This window comes from Apodemus sylvaticus, chromosome 13 (genome assembly GCF_947179515.1).
Source record: "Apodemus sylvaticus chromosome 13, mApoSyl1.1, whole genome shotgun sequence".
Lineage (NCBI taxonomy): Eukaryota > Metazoa > Chordata > Mammalia > Rodentia > Muridae > Apodemus > Apodemus sylvaticus.
In genome coordinates this window covers 44,679,538-44,699,356 of record NC_067484.1, presented here as the reverse complement: position 1 = coordinate 44,699,356, position 19,819 = coordinate 44,679,538, and the positions used below count along the sequence as shown (strand labels likewise).

The 19,819-nt window shown below is 36.5% G+C and overlaps 1 protein-coding gene across 1 annotated transcript in view; it reads left to right on the top strand.

The window, feature by feature from the left end:
* Snx2 (sorting nexin 2) overlaps window positions 1–19,029 on the top strand; it is a 42,823-nt gene extending 23,794 nt beyond the window's left edge. Inside the window, exons 7-15 of the mRNA XM_052201397.1 lie at window positions 1,462–1,540; window positions 5,975–6,050; window positions 6,708–6,821; window positions 7,078–7,171; window positions 9,664–9,869; window positions 14,561–14,704; window positions 16,268–16,348; window positions 16,447–16,518; window positions 18,567–19,029. Coding sequence (XP_052057357.1) covers window positions 1,462–1,540; window positions 5,975–6,050; window positions 6,708–6,821; window positions 7,078–7,171; window positions 9,664–9,869; window positions 14,561–14,704; window positions 16,268–16,348; window positions 16,447–16,518; window positions 18,567–18,617 — 917 coding nt within the window. The 3' untranslated portion in view covers window positions 18,618–19,029. The remainder of the gene's footprint in view (window positions 1–1,461; window positions 1,541–5,974; window positions 6,051–6,707; window positions 6,822–7,077; window positions 7,172–9,663; window positions 9,870–14,560; window positions 14,705–16,267; window positions 16,349–16,446; window positions 16,519–18,566) is intronic.
* Window positions 19,030–19,819: the final 790 nt, after the last annotated feature.

The following is a 19,819-nucleotide window of genomic DNA, read 5'->3' as shown; positions in this document are numbered from 1 at the left end:
AATACTTAAAGGTAGCTAGCAGATTAATTTTTAAACTTTCTGGTCTTTAGCTAGTAGAGAAGTAATTATGTGTTTTATGACACCATATATTATTAACAACTTTTGAATTTATATATATATATATATATATATATACTCTAAAAATAGTAGGGTCTCATATAGCGCAATTGGCCACAAACCCAGTGTGTTGTGGAGGATAACCCTGAGTGAGCTGTTGATCCTCTTTTGCCTCCAAAATAATCAGATTATAGGTGTGGACCATCATGCCCAGTTTCTTTGTTTGTTCACTTTATGCATGTATGCATGCATTCATTTATTATCAAAGTTCTTGCTGTCTAGCCCAGGCTAGCTTCAAACTCACAATCCAACTACCTCATTCTCTCAAATTCTGGGGTTATAACCACCTGCCACCACACTTGTGCAGATGTGCAGATTATTTCTAGTGAGATGGCAGATTACAAATAGGAGTTTCTTGGGAAGCTGTAATTGCTATTGAAAGGAGTCTGCATTAACCTTAGTTGAGATAAAAATGCAATTCTTTCTAAACTATTAGAAAAGGAACCGCCTGGCACAAGAGTGCATTTTTATAATGCCAGCACTGGGGAAGCTTAGGCAAGAGGATCATGAAATCCAGGTCAGCCTAAGCTACATAGATAAGACCTTGGCTCTATGAAACACAGACAAAATGGCCAAAACAGCCTACATAGCTGTGACAACTGTAAACATGCTAGCTCTGCACAGGGAAAGCATTTAGCGAACTCATCGATTACATCTAACACATTTCAGCATCCCAAAAAGGCCTTCATTGGAATTCATTGGCTGTAGTTTTTTAAACTCCATTTTATATGTTCAAATGTATGAGTGGGACCTAAGGAAATGGCTCAGCAGTTAAGAATAGTTGCTACATTTGCAAAAAGCTGCAGTAATATGGAGATGACCCATACTGGGCATCTTACAACTGCCTGTGACTCCAGTTCTAGAGGATCTGATGTCCTCATCTGCCTTCTGCAATACCTATATGCATGTGTACATAACAAAATACACACATACACAGAATAATGAAATCTTTTTTAAAAAAAAAAAGAAATGTAGAAAAAAAATTAGCTGGAGATGTAGGTCATAGAATACTTATCTAGCATTCATGACGCCTTGGGATCAAGTCCCAAAAGTAGGAAGAAAATACTGTTGAAATATAAAAACATTTGTGTTCTTAAAGTGTGAAATATCGCGTTATGAAAACCATAAATATAGCTCAAGTTGTGCTTTATTTGCTTGTTCCTGCCATACATACTTATTCATTAGCGATATTAACATATCATGAGACGTAATTCTTCAAAATGCCTTATTCTTTAAGATCCCAGTACCAACATAGGGCCATTACTATCAACTTAAAAGTATATTTTCATTATGAAGAAATTATGATGGTCTGTTTCTTACAAATCTCATCCAACTTCTTCAAAGGTATGACCAAGGTCAAAGTAGGTAAAGAAGACTCATCATCCACTGAGTTTGTAGAAAAACGAAGAGCGGCACTCGAGAGGTAATCTAAATTACAGCACCACTGTTGCCATGCCTTTATTAGTCTGCAGCTTTATAGTCTGACAGCATGATATAATGCTAGAAGCAGGGGAAAAAGCAGGGGAAAAAAGGAATGAATGAATTGATGAAAGAATTATGTCATAATTACCAAGAGTTCTAAAAGGTACCTGTAGTTGTAAGAGGGTAAAGTGGAAATTGTGCTTGCAGGAACACTTGATAGAATGTCAGGAGAAGCCATGTATGGTGCACACTCCTACAATTCCAGTGTTCATAGACTCTGGCAGGAAGACTTCTGTCCTGTGCTAAATAGAAGGACCCAGTCTCAAAATATAACCAACAGGGAGGAGACTGGGTCTCCATGGAGAAATGCTTATGTAACATTTCGGAGACCTTGAGTCATTCCCTTAGCACTACCCTTCCCCAAATATAACAGATATAAATTGTTTATATTCTTAGAAAGTTATGCTATATTAATCTACTATTTTAATTATGCCATATTTACCCACTATTTTAATAATTTGTCTAAATTGATTTTTAATAAGATATGTTTATTTTAATGTATGTATTTTGCCTTAGTGTAAATATGTGCACCACATGCAAGTTTGGTGCCTGTGGAGGTCAGAAGAGGGGTTTGGATCTCCTAGAATTGTTACAGATGGTTGGGAACCACTGTGTGCGTGCTAGGAACCAGACCTGGGTCCTCTCCAAGAACAACAACTCTTTGTGAATTATTTTTTTTATAAACACTGTTAAACTGTGAAAACTGCTTGTGTGTGCCTTGTCATTGTCATGTACTTAATTCTGACTTTAAAGGAATGAATGAATTAAATATGGAAAAGAATAAATATGTTCTATCTTCCATTAGAGTACATAATTATACATGTCCTGTAGATCTCAAGACTTGCTTTTGTCATTTCCTTTTTGAGACAAGGCCTCACTGTGTAGTCCTGATTGGCACTGAATATAAAGATCAGCCTCCCTCTGCTTACCACAGTACTGGGACTAAAGGCGTGCACTGACTCCCCCGGCCCCTACCTGGCCTAAAATGTGCTTTTTTAATGCCAGACTAAAAGGGTGGGAATATTCCCACTTCCTGCATCTTAACATATAATACTTTCTTACTGTGTTGAAATGTGAAGATGAAGGTGAAACTATCAGAGAAATACAGCAAAGCTTTTTGTTTGCTTGCTTGCTTGCTTGCTTTGTTTTAAGACAGGGTTTCACTGTATAGTCTTGCCTGGTCTGGAACTCACTATGTAGACCAACTTGGCCTCAGATTCACAGAGATCTGCCTGTCTCTTTCTTCTGAGTAGTAAGAGTAAAAGAGTGAATTATGACACTGGTTCACTGAGGCTTTACCAGTTTCTAATAGCATAGTTAATTTTGTCTGGTCTTTATTTTATCTTTTTCCTTATCAGTGACTTAGGTTGGTAGACTAGCCTTTAGGATGTGTGTGTGTGTTTGTGTGTGTGTGTGTGTGTGTGTCTGTCTGTCTGTCTGTGTCTGTGTGTGTCTGTGTTTGTATTCATATCTTTGTGGTACAAATTGATTTTTAACTGTTTTTGAGGCAACTTCTTATATATTAGTAAGTTGTTTACACTTTAAGAAAATCCCTTAGTAAAGTCAAGTTAACCATATTTCATTTTTTTAAAAAGCTAAAGAGGGCTGGAGAGATAGCTCATCAGTGAAAAGCACTGGCTGCTCTTCTACAAGACCCATGTTCAATTCCCAGTATCTTACAATCATTGTAATTCCAATTCCAAGGGATCTGATGTCCTCTTCTGACCTCTGTAGGCATACATAAACATAGACATACATAGACATGTAGACATAGAACCAGGCAAAACACACATATACATAAAATACAATTTTTAAAAGTTTAAAAATAAAAAATTAAAAGCTAATGTTTAGGAGAGAATCTATAGTTATTCAGAATTATGTAAATTGTATCAGAAGTTTAAGTAAACATTGGAATTGATTGTATTGTAGAAAGAATATTTTAAAGAATAAAGTCATGCACTGCTCTTTCTTGGTTTTCTTAATTCTGAAAACGTAACCACACACCTTAGAGAAACATTTCAAGTATGATTTTCCTATGAGTAAGTTGAGGTCTTTTTATTTTTACTTGGGTTGGGTTTTGGTGTGTGTGTGTGTGTGTGTGTGTGTGTGTGTGTGTGTGTGTGTGTGTGTATGTGTGTGTGTGTGTGTTTTGAGACAGTGTTTCTCTCTGTAACCTTGGCTATCCTAGAACTCATTCTGAAGACCAGACTAGTCTCAAACTGGAAGATCTGCCTGTTTCTGCCTCCCTAGTGCTGGCATCAAGTTGTGTGCCACTATACTCTATGAGGAAGTTTGAAACATTTTGGATGACATGCTAACAAGCACTTACTGAAGATTTGTCTGCCAAGGACTAGGGATTTGATGTTTTATTATCCTTCCAGTTAAAGTGTACCATATAGTCTATATTGTAACTTGATTCAAATTATCTTTTTTTTATTCGATATATTCTTTATTTATATTTCAAATGATTTCCCCCTTTCCTGGATCCCCCCTTCCCGCTTCCCTGTCCTGGTATTCCCTGACACTGCTGCACTGAGCCTTTCCACGATCAGGGGCCTCGCCTTCCTTCTTCTTGGGCATCATTTGATATGTGAATTGTTTCTTGGGTATTCCAAGCTTCTGGGTTAGTATCTGCTTATCAGTGAGTGCATTACCATGTGTGTTCTTTTGTGATGAGATCACCTCACTCAGGATGACATTCTCCATTTGCACCCACTTGCCTAAGAATTTCATGAATTCATTTTTTTAAATAGCTGAGTAGTATTCCATAGTATAAATATATCACATTTTCTGTACCCATTCCTTCACTGAGGGACATCTGGATTCTTTCCAGCTTCTGGCTATTATAAATAGGGCTGCTATGAACATAGTGGGGCATGTATCTTATTACTTGCTGGGGAATCCTCTGGGTATATGCCCAGGAGTGGTATAATTGGGTCCTCCAGAAGTATCATGCCCAGTTTTCTGAGGAACCGCCTGACTGATTTCCAGAGTGGTTGTACCAGCTTGCAACCCCACCAGCAGTGGAGGAGTGTTCCTCTTTCTCCACATCCTTGCCAGCACCTGTTTTCTCCTGAGTTTTTGATGTTAGCCATTCTGACTGGTATGAGGTGAAATCTCAGGGTTGTTTTGATTTGCATTTTCCTGATGACTAAGGATGTTGAACATCTCTCTAGGTGCTTCTCCACCATTCGATATTCCTCAGGTGAAAATTCTTTGTTTAGCTCTGTACCCATTTATAATAGGGTTATTTGGCTCTCTGGAGTCTACCTTCTTGAGTTCTTTGTATATCGTGGATATTAGCCCTCTGTCAGATGTAGGGTTGGTAAAGATCTTTTCCCAATTTGTTGGTTGCTGTTTTGTCCTTTTGACAATGTCCTTTGCCTTACAAAAACTTTGTAATTTTTTGAGGTCCCATTTTTCAATTCTTGATCTTAGGGCATAAACTATTGGTGTTTTGTTAAGGAAATTTTCCTCTGTGCCCATGTGCTCAAGGCTCTTCCTTAATTTCTTTTCTGTTGGTTTCAGTATGTCTGGTTTTATGTTGATGTCCTTGATCCACTTAGACTTGAGCTTAGTACAAGTAGATAAGAATGGATTGATTTGCATTCTTCTGTATGCTGACCTCCAGTTGAACCAGCACCATTTGTTGAAAAGGCTATCTTTTTTCCACTGGATGGTTGTAGCTCCTTTGTCAAAGATCAAGTGACCATAGGTGTGGGGGTTCATTTCTGGGTCTTCAATTCTATTCCATTGATCTATTTGCCTGTCACTGTTCAGGTTTGGCCTCCATGAGCACCAGGCATGTATGTGGCACATGTAGGCATGTATAAATACATATAAAAATAAATATATTTTTTAAAGATTTATTTATTTCACGTTTGAGAGTATATTGTCGCTGTGTTCAGATACCCCCGAAGTGGGCATCAGATCCCATTACAGATGGTTGTGAGCCACCAGGTGGTTGCTGGGACTTGAACTCAGAACCTCTGGAAGAGCAGTCAGTTCTCTTAACTGCTGAGCCATCTCTCCAGCCCAAAAGAAATATTTTTAAATGAACAAAAACCTTGTATTTGATTATTTAAAGTCACCCCCACTCTGAAATAGGGTTTCATATGTAGACCTAGCTGGTCTAGAACTTGCTGTGTAGACAAGTCTGCACTCAACTTCACAGAGACCCACCTGCCACTGCCTCCCAAATTCTGGGATTAAGGTGTGTACCACCGTGCTCTGTTCAGCTGTATAAAATTCTGCATAATTACAGTGAGTACAGACTAATACATAGATTAAAGATACTTTTACTTATTTTTATTCTTTTGTTGAAACACAATTTATAATGGTACTAAAATAGGATCAATTCAACTCTTGAATATAGGTATCTTCAAAGAACAGTAAAGCACCCGACATTGCTTCAAGATCCTGACTTAAGGCAGTTTTTGGAAAGCTCAGAGGTATTTCCACTTTAAATTTTCTCATTCATATTTGATATAACTAATACAAGATTAGATATTCAGTAGTTCAATGGACATAGTAAAACCATGCTTTGGGATTTTGGGTGTCAGTTAACTTGCAAATACCTTCTTTTAGTAATAGAGGGTGGTCAATTCTTCTTTTTGAAGAATTTAAACTGGTTTTAAAGAAAGAGATGATAAATAATGTTTCTGTTGCTTCTCTAATTGTTATTGTTTGAAATTTAAAAAACCTTCGCTCGAGTCTCAGAATTTTCTAGAAGCTCATAAACACAGCCTTCAGAGTAAGCATCTCTGCCCACCAGCAGCCGGTTTGTGCTCTAAGGCAGGTGGCTGTGTTAGAATCCGGCAATTTCTTAATGTGTTTTGACAAACAGTGTTTGTTCTATCTAAATGTAAACGTGCAGAAGAAAAGCAAATGGAAAGTCTATTTTTTAAGTTTTCCTTTGAGAATGTACAAGTAGTGCACTTGAGAAATTAGATCTTACTGTTGAAATGTGTGAGGGTGAAGAAAATACAGCCTCTTTTCTCTTTTCTTCTCTGTCTTCTCTTTATTTTGGGAGGGGGTCCCTTTTGTGCCCAGTTAAATCTCCAGGCTTTTAACCGGTTTGTTTGCCCTTATTTGTCATTCAATTCCAGCTGCCGAGAGCAGTTAATACGCAGGCTCTGAGTGGAGCAGGAATATTGAGGATGGTGAACAAGGCTGCCGACGCTGTCAACAAAATGACAATCAAGATGAATGAATCGGATGCGGTAAGAGCTGATTTTTCGACTTGAATAATGAAATGAATTAATGAGCCCAACAATTGCGTTTTAAAGCTGTACAAGCAGAAAATAGGATATTAATTTGCTTATTGAGTTCAGTTCTCAGCTACATCAGTTGACCACCATGGTTATATATGGCTAATTTGCTGTTCTAAGACAAGAAAGGTAGCTTGCTATTGGTAACCTAATTTACAATGGTTTGTTCGTCCTAAATTAGCTCCATTTTTCATTTTTTCTTTCTTAGTGGTTTGAAGAAAAGCAACAGCAATTTGAAAATCTTGACCAGCAACTTCGGAAACTTCATGCCAGTGTTGAAGCCTTGGTGTGTCATAGAAAAGGTTTGTTAGCTGTGTTAAAGTGAATACTCTGACGTGATTATGGAAAAGAAAGAACAATAGTTTGCGGGAATGTTCTGCTGCGTGTGGTGCACTTAGGCGGCTGAGGCAGAGCTGCCGTGAGTTCAAAGCTAGACGATCTCAAAACAGAAAAAGAGTATTTGTTCAGTAGCATTTCAAATTTCCACTGTATTTTGATCTGACTTCTAACTTAAAATTAGAAAAATCAAGAGCTTATAAAACTATTTTAATTCAAATTAAAATTACTCATTTGGTTAAGTGTGCATGAGACCCTGAGTTCAATTCTCTGAACTATGGTGTGGAAAATTAAAATTTGATATTTACAGATTTTCTTAAAAGTATTTGTAGCCAGGAGTGGTGGCACACACCTTTAATCCCAGCACTTGGGAGGCAGAGGCAGGTGGATTTCTGAGTTCGAGACCAGCCTGGTCTACAGAGTGAGCTCCAGGTCAGCCAGGGCTACACAGAGAAACCCTGTCTCGGAAAAAAAAACAAAGAAACCCAACAACAACAACAACAAAAAGTATTTGTATTGTGCCTCTACTTCTTGGAAACCTCTGTGAATTATTTTGCTTATTTTTTTTTATCATATTTAGGGGCTGGAAATGTCTTGGTAGTGCTTGTCTAACATGCAGAAGGCCCTAGATTTGAGCTCCAGGATTACATAAACCAGGTGGTCAAGAGTTCAGGGCCATCCTCTATACAGGAAGTTCAAGGCCAGCCTAGACTAGAAATTGAAAAATTAAAAAGTTTTATAAAAATAAAAAAAACTAGGTTTGGGAGAGTAAAAAGCTCATAGGAAATTTGAGTTGAAATTTTTTTAGTCCACAAAGTTTTCGTGTTAGATTCTTGTTTGTTTTGCTTTGTTTGACTTTGGCATGAAGTATTTTTAGAGTTCAAGACTCTTCATAATGGTTTTCTAAGATACTGTGTGACATAATGCTTAACAGATTTCATTAGGGTAATGGTAACAAACTAATTTCTTGTGTGATAAATTTTTTTAAAGTTTTTTTTTTTAGTTTTTATTTTATATGCATTGGTGTTTCACCTGCATGTCAGAGTGCAGCGGTGCCAGATGCCCCAAAACCAGAGTTACAGACAGTTGTGAGCTGCCATGTGGGGGGCTGGGAATTGACCCTGGGTCCTCTGGAAAAGCAGTGAGTGCTCTTAACCATCTCTCCAGACTCAACATGATAGGGTATTTCTATATAATAGTTTGTCATAACTTTATTATTTATATTATATATCTCTTAGGAAGTAGGCTTTGGGTTTTTTGTTTGTTTGTTTGTTTTTAAAGACAGGGTTTCTCTGTGTAACCCTGGCTGACCTGGAACTCACTCTGTAGACCAGGCTGGCCTCAAACTCAGAAATCCACCTGCCTCTGCCTCCCAAGTGCTGGGATTAAAGGCATGTGCCACCACCACCCAGCTTTTTTTAAAAATTAAATTATATAAATATATGTATGTATGTGTATATATATATATATATATATATATATATACACACACACACACACACACACATACATACCATGCCGCAACAGAATAGTTTTCAGAAAATGTAACTTTTAGTCTTTGTCAGTAGTAGCTTTAAAAACATGATTTTTTTTTTTTCTTCATTTGAAATGTCTGAAATGTTTGGCTTTGGGGAAAAAGAAAAAGAAAAAAAATGTTTGAAATGTGGTTGTGTTAAAAATAATCTAGAAATTCTTTTGGAGAATGATGTGTTTGAGGGCATCCTGGTCTAAATTAGTTCTAGGCTAGCTCATGTCTCAAAAAAAAACAAAAACAAAAAAACCTCATTTAATTCTTAACATTATTGCACAACAAATAGAAAAGGACTTATATTGGTAATAAATTGTATGCACAAGCATACCTTTTTTCCTTTCTTGGTAGATAAGATTCTTATTAAAAGATTAAGATGTTAAATTTTAAAAAGATAAATAAAAATAAGATTTGAGATATTATTTTCAATCACAAATATTCTAATGCTAAAGAATATAGTATGAATTAATAGTGATTTTAAAAAAAGTATTATTATTTTTATGTATTCCAGTGTGTGGGTTTGCAAATTTAGGTCCTCCCGAACACCAGTATAAATTTTTAACCCCAGAGCTATCTCCAGCCCCATTAATTTTTATGTTTATTCTTCCTATATTCGAAATACACTTACATCTTCAACAGAATGCAGAAGACAATAAATGAGTACTTTGTGAAAAGGAAAGCCAGGTTATTGAATTATTCAGATACAGTTCACCATCTGAAGATATAATCTCTGATTCTATTTTGGAGGGGCTATGCTGGGATTGGATGTAAACATGCCCAAGGCAGTTTATTGACTGTTTCATATTAATTTAAAATAATTCACAAATTTAAGTTTTAATTTGTGAATAAATAAAATTTAGAGAGATGTGTATAGTGTTAAAACTTTATTAGCAAATACTAAATGCTTTTTTTTTCTTTTTTTAATTTCAGAACTTTCAGCTAACACAGCTGCCTTTGCTAAGAGTGCTGCCATGTTAGGTAATTCTGAGGACCACACTGCGCTCTCTAGAGCTTTGTCTCAGCTGGCAGAGGTTGAAGAGAAGATAGACCAGTTACATCAAGAACAAGCTTTTGCCGACTTCTACATGTTCTCAGAACTTCTTAGTGACTACATTCGTCTCATTGCTGCAGTGAAAGTAAGCCCTCTTCTACAGGTCTTCTCACATTTTTGTTACTTAAGCCATTTGCTTTAGAAATAATTTAGACTAAACATGATATGAATTGCCTGTAACACTACCTACCACCTGGGTAGCAGATGCCGGAGGACCACATGTTCCGAGCCAGCCTGCTCTAGGTAAATTCTAGGCCAGTCAGGATTACACATCAACACACATATGTGTGCACACATACACAATCACACACACAATTACACTCATTTAGTTTTCTATTAGATATATACATTTAAGTGTGCAAATCCTATACTGCACTACTACATAAAAAATGACTTCAAAGTGAGTACTTGTAACAACATTTTCTTCTCTTAGTACATGGATAGTTCAATAAACAGTTCTTAAGTCTAAGGAATGTCAAATAAGTGAAAAATACACATTTATTTATGTATTCATATGAAAGTTTGCAACTATTTGCATGTATTTACTCATTCTAGCAGTAGCTGAAGCTGCGTATCAGCTCTAGTCTCATTAGTAAGAAATGGAATAAACTGGGAGTGATTGTTGTCTTTAGCATGAGTTTGGGCAATGAAAGGATTTTCTGTCTATATTACTCAAGTGTGTAATCACATACTTATAAATGAAATGAGACTGAATTAGACCATGATTATATTTACAATGATAGTATTAAATTTTTAATCTGTTTCTGAATAGTTACAGAAGGAATCTAGTTCAGCATTTGTACTCTGCAACTGAGCTATCAGTTTGTCAACATTTTTCTGAAGATATTTTGTGATGTTAGTGTCTTTGGGTTATGGATGAAAGTTATAATGAGGAGGATTCAGCTATTTACATTCTGCTTTTCCTTGGATTCAAACATTTTAGAGAGCTGTTGAAATCATCTTCCTCTCCTTTCTTGTGCAAACTGATATACTGCCTATTTATTGATGTTTTGTGAGCTGTCTCTAGAGAGGACTCAGCACTTCCAAATGGTGTTTTCTTAGACTTGACAAAACTTACCAACTTTGTGTACTCTTGTAACTCCTTATGCTTCTGGTGAGTTTTTTGTTGTTGTTGTTGTTGTTGTTTGTTTACAGCTGTTACAGTTTATAGTGTATAGCTTATCATATTTAGGCAGCTTTTATTTTTTAATCTCATCCTAGTCTGGTTTTCAAGGAAAATTGAGAAAAGGGAGTTTTGTTTAGCAGAGGACCTGAGTTTGGTTCCCAACACCCACACAGCGGCTCACAACTGTTTGCTACTCCAGTTTCAGGGGATCTAATGCTCTCTTCTGACCCCACAGACATCAGGCAATTGGCATGCACCTGGTAAATATGAGTATTTTATTGTTGTTTTGGGAAATACTGTGTAGCTAAAGGCTGGCCTAGAACTCCTGATCCTTCTGTCTCTACTTCCAAGCATGCACCACCAGATGGCGATTCCTAGTTCTGACTGATCACCTGTTAATAGTCTCTAGAGAGACCTGAGAGATGTTATTTAAAACAGACAAACAAACAAAACCCAAGGGGCTAGAGAGATGGTTCTGCAACTAAGAGCACTTGTGCTCCTGTAGAGAAACTGACTTCAATTCTGCACCACACTAGCTCACAACTGGTTCACAGCCAGCTTCAGAGGGTCAGACACTGTCTTCTGGCCTCCACAGGTGCTCTTACACATGTGTACATACACTGAAGTAAAAATAAATTAAAACAAAACAAAAATGCTTAAGAAAACAAGCCAGTGTGTCACAAAGGGAGGTTGACAGTGTCTTTGAGCACATGTAGAAAAGAGCCACCCAGGGAAGACCTCCATGGCAGGGGTAGGCCTGCCTGGGCTGTCCCTCAAGGAGAAGTTTTCATCACACTGTCTTAAACCTTTTGTTAGGTGTCTACATTGCTTGAAATTAAAATATCCTAAACAATACTGGCATCAAAAGATGTGCCACAATCAACTGAGCGTGGAAAGAATCATTTAATAACTCTTTTTAATCTAGAGGCACCTACATTTATATGAAATATCTTTTTTCATACAAAAATTTTGTTCTACTTAATATATAAAATATATGTGCTGAGAAATGTTGAAGATCAGTTGTCTAAGACAAAGTTATAGAGCTGTGGTCAGGTTTTGTGAAGGCAGATAAAGCTCGAGATCGATGGGTCAGCTGCTTGAGCATAGGAGGTAGGAGTCATAGAAGCTGTAACAGCCAGAGTGAGACACAGAGAAATTCAAAGAACAATTCAAATAACCAAAGGATCTCTTCATAGAAGACTAGTTGTGCATGTATATGAAGCTAATATTCCCTGTTTGTTTTGTCCTTTTGTTTTGTTTTTGTCAAAACATCTCACAGATCCCTCCCTTTTCTCAAAGAGGAGAAAAGCTCTCTTTGCCTGAATCTTACTCTCAGTCCCTCTTAGAGCTATCTCTAGTTCAACAGTCATAGATATGTCACTTTAGTCACTTTTGATTTTTGAGCTAGAGTCTTTGGCTGACCTAGAAACTACGTAACTCAGGATAACCTAGGACTTGAAAGCCTTCTGTCGTGAATAGAGATGTATGCCATTACACCCACTTACACAATGCAGGGAAGTAAACCACACTGATTCAAGAAATTCAGGCTTCAGTTTATAAAGTATTTTGACAATAGCTATTTTGATGTGAAATTTCTAGAAGTAGAATTGTTGTAGATATGAAATTCAATTTTTTTATGCAGCTACTACATGTTCCTTTTTATCTGCCTAAGGATGGCTTTTGGGCTTATAGTCCAGTTCCTCCTCCCCTATCTTTGTGTTTCTCTTTTTCATGTTTTAAAATTGATTTAATTTTTTATTTTTTATACATGAGTGTTTTACTCATATGTACTCATATTTACCAGGTGCATGCCAATTGCCTGATGTCTGTGGGGTCAGAAGAGAGCATTAGATCCCCTGAAACTGGAGTAGCAAACAGTTGTGAGCCACTGTGTGGGCGCTGGGAACCAAACTCGGGTCCTCTGCTAGAGCAGCAAAGTCTTAAGCCTTGTGCTATCTCTAGCTCCTGTTTTTTCACTTTTTTGTTTGTTTATTTGTTTTTGAAACAGGTGTCACTATGTAGCCCTGACTGTCCTGGAACTCATTATATAAACCAGGCTGGCTTTACACTCAAAGAGGCCTGCCTGCTTCTGCCTCCCAGGGTAGGATTGAAGGCATACCCCGCCGTCCCAGGTGCTGACTGCTGCTTCTGCTGATCCTCCTCTTCATCCTCCTCCACCTTCCAGAAAATCTTGAGATACAGTTCACATTTTCCTTCACGTGTATATGGAGTACTCCAAAGAACCCAAGTCCCTGAGCTTCCTCTGCCACTAAGCCACACCCAGCCCTATGCCGTCTCTTTTTTTGTTTGTTTGTTTGAATTGTTCATTTCTTTTTATCCACTTCCCTTAAAAAGAAATCATACCTATCTCTACTAGCTACTTGATAGTAACTGGACTTCTGTTTATATTCCTGTCAAGATGGCATGAATAAGATCATAATTTGACCTCAGGAGTACTGTGAGAATTAGCACATACTACAGAGCCTAATGCTGTACAAAAGGGGCTTCCTAGACACGAGGTCAGACTTGGAATGAGTAACATTTGTGTTTCTTAGGTAGGCCCTGGTACCTGATGTTTTTGTTTTGTTATTCTAATATTTGGCTCATTTGTTGAGCTAATATATATTTAAAATAATGTTAACATATCCCCAGTGTCAAGCTAGGAATGAAATTCATAGTGGATTTTCCCATCCTGTCCATTGGTTTTCTTTTTGGTCACACACTAGTTGCTCTCCTATATCTGAATTTACTTCTTTAATCACATAATTTTACTCTGACAGGCACATGAAAATAAGCTGTGGATGTGGTTGACTTGTTCCGGTAGAGTTTATGTGTCAGTTTTCATTTAGTTCTGCCTTTTAGTTGTGTTTTTTGGCCCCTTTCACCATGTACAGGAATCACCCTCTTCCTTGTTTTGTTAGGCCTTTACTGTTTTATTTATTGTTTGTTTTTTATTCTATTGGAGTCATCTATGACATTTTTCACTTCCTGTTACTTGGAGTTCTCCTTTTGTTTCTTTGACAAGGCCTCTCACTATCTAGTCGTGACTTGCTTAGAACTTAGAAGCTTATAAACTAAGCTGGTCTCAAACGTAACAACAGTCCTCCTGCCTGTCTCCTGGGACTGGAATTAGAAGGATAGGCCTGGTTTGGCCCATTTTATGTTTTGTTTTGTTTTTTTTTTCTCTATATTATAGCAATGGCTATACTGGAACTCAATCTGTAGACTGGACCGGCCTTGATCTCACAAAGAACACACCTACACCTTCTCTCCCTACCACCCCCCAAACCCCCAAATTCTGGGATTAAAGGCATGAGGCAACACTTCCTGGTCTGTTTATATTTTCAAATTCTGTTTTTCCAGCATATAAATCTGTCGTATATAGTGTTCAGTAGAAGAATTCCTAATGTACAGTATATTTTCATTAAATACATCTTTTTTTTAGACTGTATAACTCTTTTACATCTTATTGCAAGCTACATTTAAAATCATAAAAGCTAGAAAAATTGATACTGGTATGCATATTTTCATTGTGTCCACACACTAGGATAACATTTAAATACTTGGCTTTATAGATTTCAATATTATTATACTTATATTGTAATGAGAATATTTTACAATGTTTCTTAATAGCCTTATGCCACTTACAGGGTGTGTTTGACCATCGGATGAAATGCTGGCAGAAATGGGAAGATGCTCAAATTACCTTGCTCAAAAAACGTGAAACTGAGGCAAAAATGATGGTTGCTAACAAACCAGATAAAATTCAACAAGCTAAAAATGAAATAAGAGAGGTAATTAATAATACTTTATTTCTTTACTCAGATTTTTCATGTCATTCATATATGCATATTTTTCATATTTTTCTGAATCATTCAAGACTTAGCTATTCATATTTTTGTGGATTATATGATTTAGTGAGACATATTTAACACTTTTATCATCATTAAAGTCTCTAGCCCTCTGTTACCTCGTATGACTGTGACATGGGTAAAGAAGCACGCAAGAAGAGATGACAAACTAGCCTCTGCAGTTACATTTCTTTTCAAATGGTTTTGATTTCAGATGGTGACTCATTTTGTATCTAAAAATGGTTTTAAAGGTAGACCTACCCACATTTCGTTCTCTGGGCAATATTATCCCCCATATGGTGTTTTAATAAATTTGTATAAGTTTATTATAATTTATACACTTTTTTTGCCATGCTTCAATAAGGAAATTGAAGAGGTAGGACAACCTTTATATTACTACAAATAAATACACCTTCTCTTGGCAGAGTAGGAACCAGTGTTTGGTTACATAGTAGGAATACCATTTCATTGCTTAAATATTTATTTTAGCTGTTTCATTGCTCACTAGTCACATTTTGTTGTTACCATTCTGAATTTAATGATTATTGATGAGTCTTCGGTAGATAATAAATAATTCCACTTGAAAAAACCTAGTCATTTTACAATTATACAGTGTTTTTAAGTGTTTGTCATATATTGAAGATTTCCATGAGCATATGAATAAACCTATGTTATTGAAATTAACATTGTTGGCATGTTTTGAAATGTGTAGCAATTTATTTATTGGTGAGCTTTATACTCAAAATTCCTCCGGTTGTATCTAATAGGCATTTGTTAGGTGGATCTTTACTTTGCTGGTTTTGAGACAGGATCTGAGCATGTTGCCTTTGGGCAGCATGGGAGTCCTCCCACACTCTCTTTCACAAAGCTAGAATTATAGCGAGAGCCACTATACCTGGCAGGACATTATAGGTCATTAAACACTGAAATATTCTAGTTCTACGTGAATGTAGTGATGAATTATTAATGGGATTAAAGCTAACGTGTATCTACCACTAGAAAGTGGAATATGTAATTGTGCGTGTATGGGGTATGCATGTATGCTAATGTGTGGGCATATGTGTATGTGCATGGACATAACATGTGCATGCATATGGAGGGCAAAGTTTCATGTTGGCTGTCTTACTCCATCACTTTCCACCTTGTATATTGAGTCAGGATCTTTCACTGAACCCAGAACTTGCTGATTTCACTTGTCTAGATAGCCAGCTTTCCTCTGTCTGCCTGCAGGGAGCTGGGATTACAGGCCACTGTCAGGCCCACCCAGCATCTGCATGGGTGCTAGAGATCTAATTCTGATCCTCATGCTTGTACAAGTGCTTTACCCACTGAACTGTGTCCTCAGGTTCTAGATACATGACTGGGTTAGGTTAGATTGAGTTCTCTGATACTGAGCTTTCTTGGTTCTTTTAGGCATTTCAGTTAAGTTAGATGAGCAATCATGACAGTATAATATTTTTTTCCAGGTAAAAATAAGCATTTTTTTCTCTTGTTTGTTTTCCCTAGTGGGAAGCGAAAGTACAACAAGGAGAGAGAGATTTTGAGCAGATCTCTAAAACAATTCGAAAAGAAGTGGGAAGATTTGAGGCAAGTATCATAATTCTGTACTTTCTGTAATGTTACAGCTCTGTGGGAAGATTTAATTTCCTACTAATATCCTTTTTAAATGTATTGTACTTTAACAGAAAGAACGAGTGAAAGATTTTAAAGCTGTTATTATCAAGTACTTGGAATCATTAGTACAAACACAGCAACAGGTAAGCTCATTTTCCTTATAACTTCTGGGGTTTCTTGAAGAGTCATTTTAAAGATGATTAACAGGTGTTTAAACTGGAGGAAAAATTAAATGTGGACTAAATGCTGAAGTAACTAGAGACTATCTTAGTTCTGTTTGCCTCTACTGGATAATACACAGAGATACACTGTTCCCAATAGTAGGCCATAAGAAGTCACGGGGGCCTGGAGAGAGATCGGTGGTTAAGAGCACTTCTTGCTCTTAGAAAGGATCCAGGTTCAGTTCACAGCATGCACATTGCAGTTCCAGTGGATCCAACGCCCTCTTCCGGCCTTCTGGAATGCCAGGTGCACATAATGGTGCACATGCCTTCATACAAAACACCCATGCACATAAAATCAAATACATCTTTAAAAAGTATCACACAGACAGCTTTCCCCTTTGAGGTTCATTCTGTTTTGGAGATGCACTCTCTCTATATATATGAGGGTAGCCTGGAAATTGCCATCCTGGTGCCTTAGCCTGCTTAGTGCTGAGGCTGTAGGATGCAACCATGGCCCCTGGCTTTACAGCCCTGGTTTCCCTTCCTTGTCAGACAAGACAGACTGATAGAGAAGGTGCTCCCAGTACATTTCTTCTTCCATAACATATAGAAACTTAGACTAAAAACTAAGTTTTAAAGTTTTTTCTTTGTAGTATGTGGTAATTTTGTTTTATTTGGAATTTTTGGTGCTTGAATACTACCTACAACTGGCATTTGTTTCATGAGATTTCATGATACATTAAAGTCTATAAAAATAGAATTTTGCATATACAAATCAAATGACTTAGTGTCTTTTAATAGAAATAATTCTTCTAGTTAGTTTTAAAATGTACAGAAATAGAAACTTATTTGTATAGTATGTATGTATGTATGTATGTATGTATGTCTTCGAATTCAAGCCAGGCACCGTGGTGAAAGCCTGGGACCCCAGCACTCAGGAAGCAGAGGTAGGAGAATCATGAACCCTGGAGGCCAGCCTGTTCTGTGTAATAATAAGTTTCGAGCCAATCAGGACTTCATAATAGAATTTTCAAATGAGTAAAAAAAGTTAGATTTTTAAAATTTAACTGCCAAGTAGTGGCAGCACACACCTTTAATAATTCCAGCACTCAGAGCCAGAGGCAGATGAATCTCTGAGTTCAAGGCCAACCTGGTCTACAGAGTGAGTTCCAGGACAGCCAGGGCTACACAGAGAAACCCTGTCTTTAGAAAAATAAATTGAAAAACTAAGTCAAAAAGGATTGTTTCCAAAGAAGTCGCCTTAAATTAACTTTTTCGTTACAGTTAATCTGTTCTCTAGATAACCCAGAGACCGGTAACTGGCTTTCCCAGTCTCTCTTTTCCTTCCTTATCCAATGTTGGCTCCCCACCACCACCCTTTATTCCAGTCTTCTTAACTAGCAATAGTATAAAATGTAAATAAAATTAAGATTTGCTTTATGTTAGAAATAGTCATTATAATTAGGTAAATTTTGAATTTTTAGCTATTTAGTAACAGTATATTGTATGTATAATTTTGCATCTAAGAAGTGTAAAGAATAGATATTTTAAATTATGTTATTTATACCAGAATCTGTAATTAGCTAGGAGTAATGTTTAAGTAGGTTATATATTAATCCTCTTAATAAGACATCTGGTGGGGAAATGATCCATTGAAGAGCCATATGTAGCAAAGCATGGTGATGAACACCTCTAATCCCAGTGCAGTGAAGCACAGGCAGAAGGACTGCCACAGAATCAGGGCCAGACAGGTCTATGTAGTAGGGGAACGTGTCTGAAAAAAAAAATTGAAAAACAAAGTAGAAATCACACATAGGCTAGGTGTGGTACTACAAGCATAATCCTAGCAGTGGGTGACCGAGGTGTCATAAAATCCACCCTGAGCTAAAAGGACATGTAGTTATATGTATACATGTATGTAAGACTAAGTTAGTATTGACTGCACATATATACTTTTTTTATAAAAAGGATATATGCTTTAAAATGCCAAAAATGTAACGAAAATATCTTTTTATTCTCACCCACAGCTGATAAAGTACTGGGAGGCCTTCCTACCTGAAGCCAAAGCCATTGCCTAGCATTATCCCTGCGAAGGAGACATTGGATTCCTCAGTGAGATCATCTAGAAACCATCTAAATAAACCACTATATATTTTATGAATTACATGTGGGTTTTTTATATATAAAAACATATGCGCTGACATTTTATTACAAGCTGCATGTCCTGACCTTCTTTGAATTAAGTGGACTGTGGCATGACATTCTGCAATATTTTGCTGAATTGAACACTATTGTGTCTTAAATACTTGCACTAAAAAGTGCACTGCAAGGCCAGAAAATTTTACAGTCTTCTTTCTTTTATGTTCTGTAGTGTGTTTACCCTCATTATGAAGCAAATTAGAAATGCATTGATTAATGTTCACTTATACATTCCTGTACAGAAATTATGATTTTTGTGATTATAGTAATAAAATGATATTACTTGTGAAATATTAGTAATAAATTATTTGAGTATATAAACATGTTAGGGATCTTTTTTTAATAGGAAAATACTTTCTTCTAAATGTATATCATTAATACTACATTCCTTAAATATTTTAATTGATAGGAAATGCCAAATTCTTACATTAAATAGTTAAGTGAACTTTATAAATTGTCTTATAAAACAACAATAAATCAGGGATCAATCATCTTGGTCATTTTAGATAAAGAAGAGAATATTTTAAATGCCCAGTTTATTAGGAGAGGTTGGTCATATAGGAGTTGAATAGGAGAGGTTGCCTGTAGTACTTACATTAGGGAAGCTGAGATTAGTGATCACTGTAAATTCAAGGCCAGTCTGGCCCAGAGAGTCAAAACAAGCAAAGGTGTTTGTGTTTCAGTCTTTTTTTTTTTAAATTGTAAACTCTTATTTATTTTTTTATTTTAATTTTTTTATTTATTGAAAAGGGAAGTAAAGGGTACTTTTATGATAAAATTAAAGATTTACATGGAAAATATTTCAGATAAACACGTTAAAATTGACAATTTTCATGGAAAATTAAGGAGTAAAGTGGTAGATATGTAAAACATTGCTAAATTATTGAAATATGGGCTAGAAACATTTTATGATAGAATTGAACATTTACATGTTTCAGTCTTTTTTTTTTTAAGATTTATTTATTTTATATATGTGAATACACTGTCTTCAAACACACCAGAAGAGGGCATTGGATCCCATGACAGATGGTTGTGAGGCACCATGTGGTTGCTGGGAATTGAACTCAGGACCTCTGGAAGA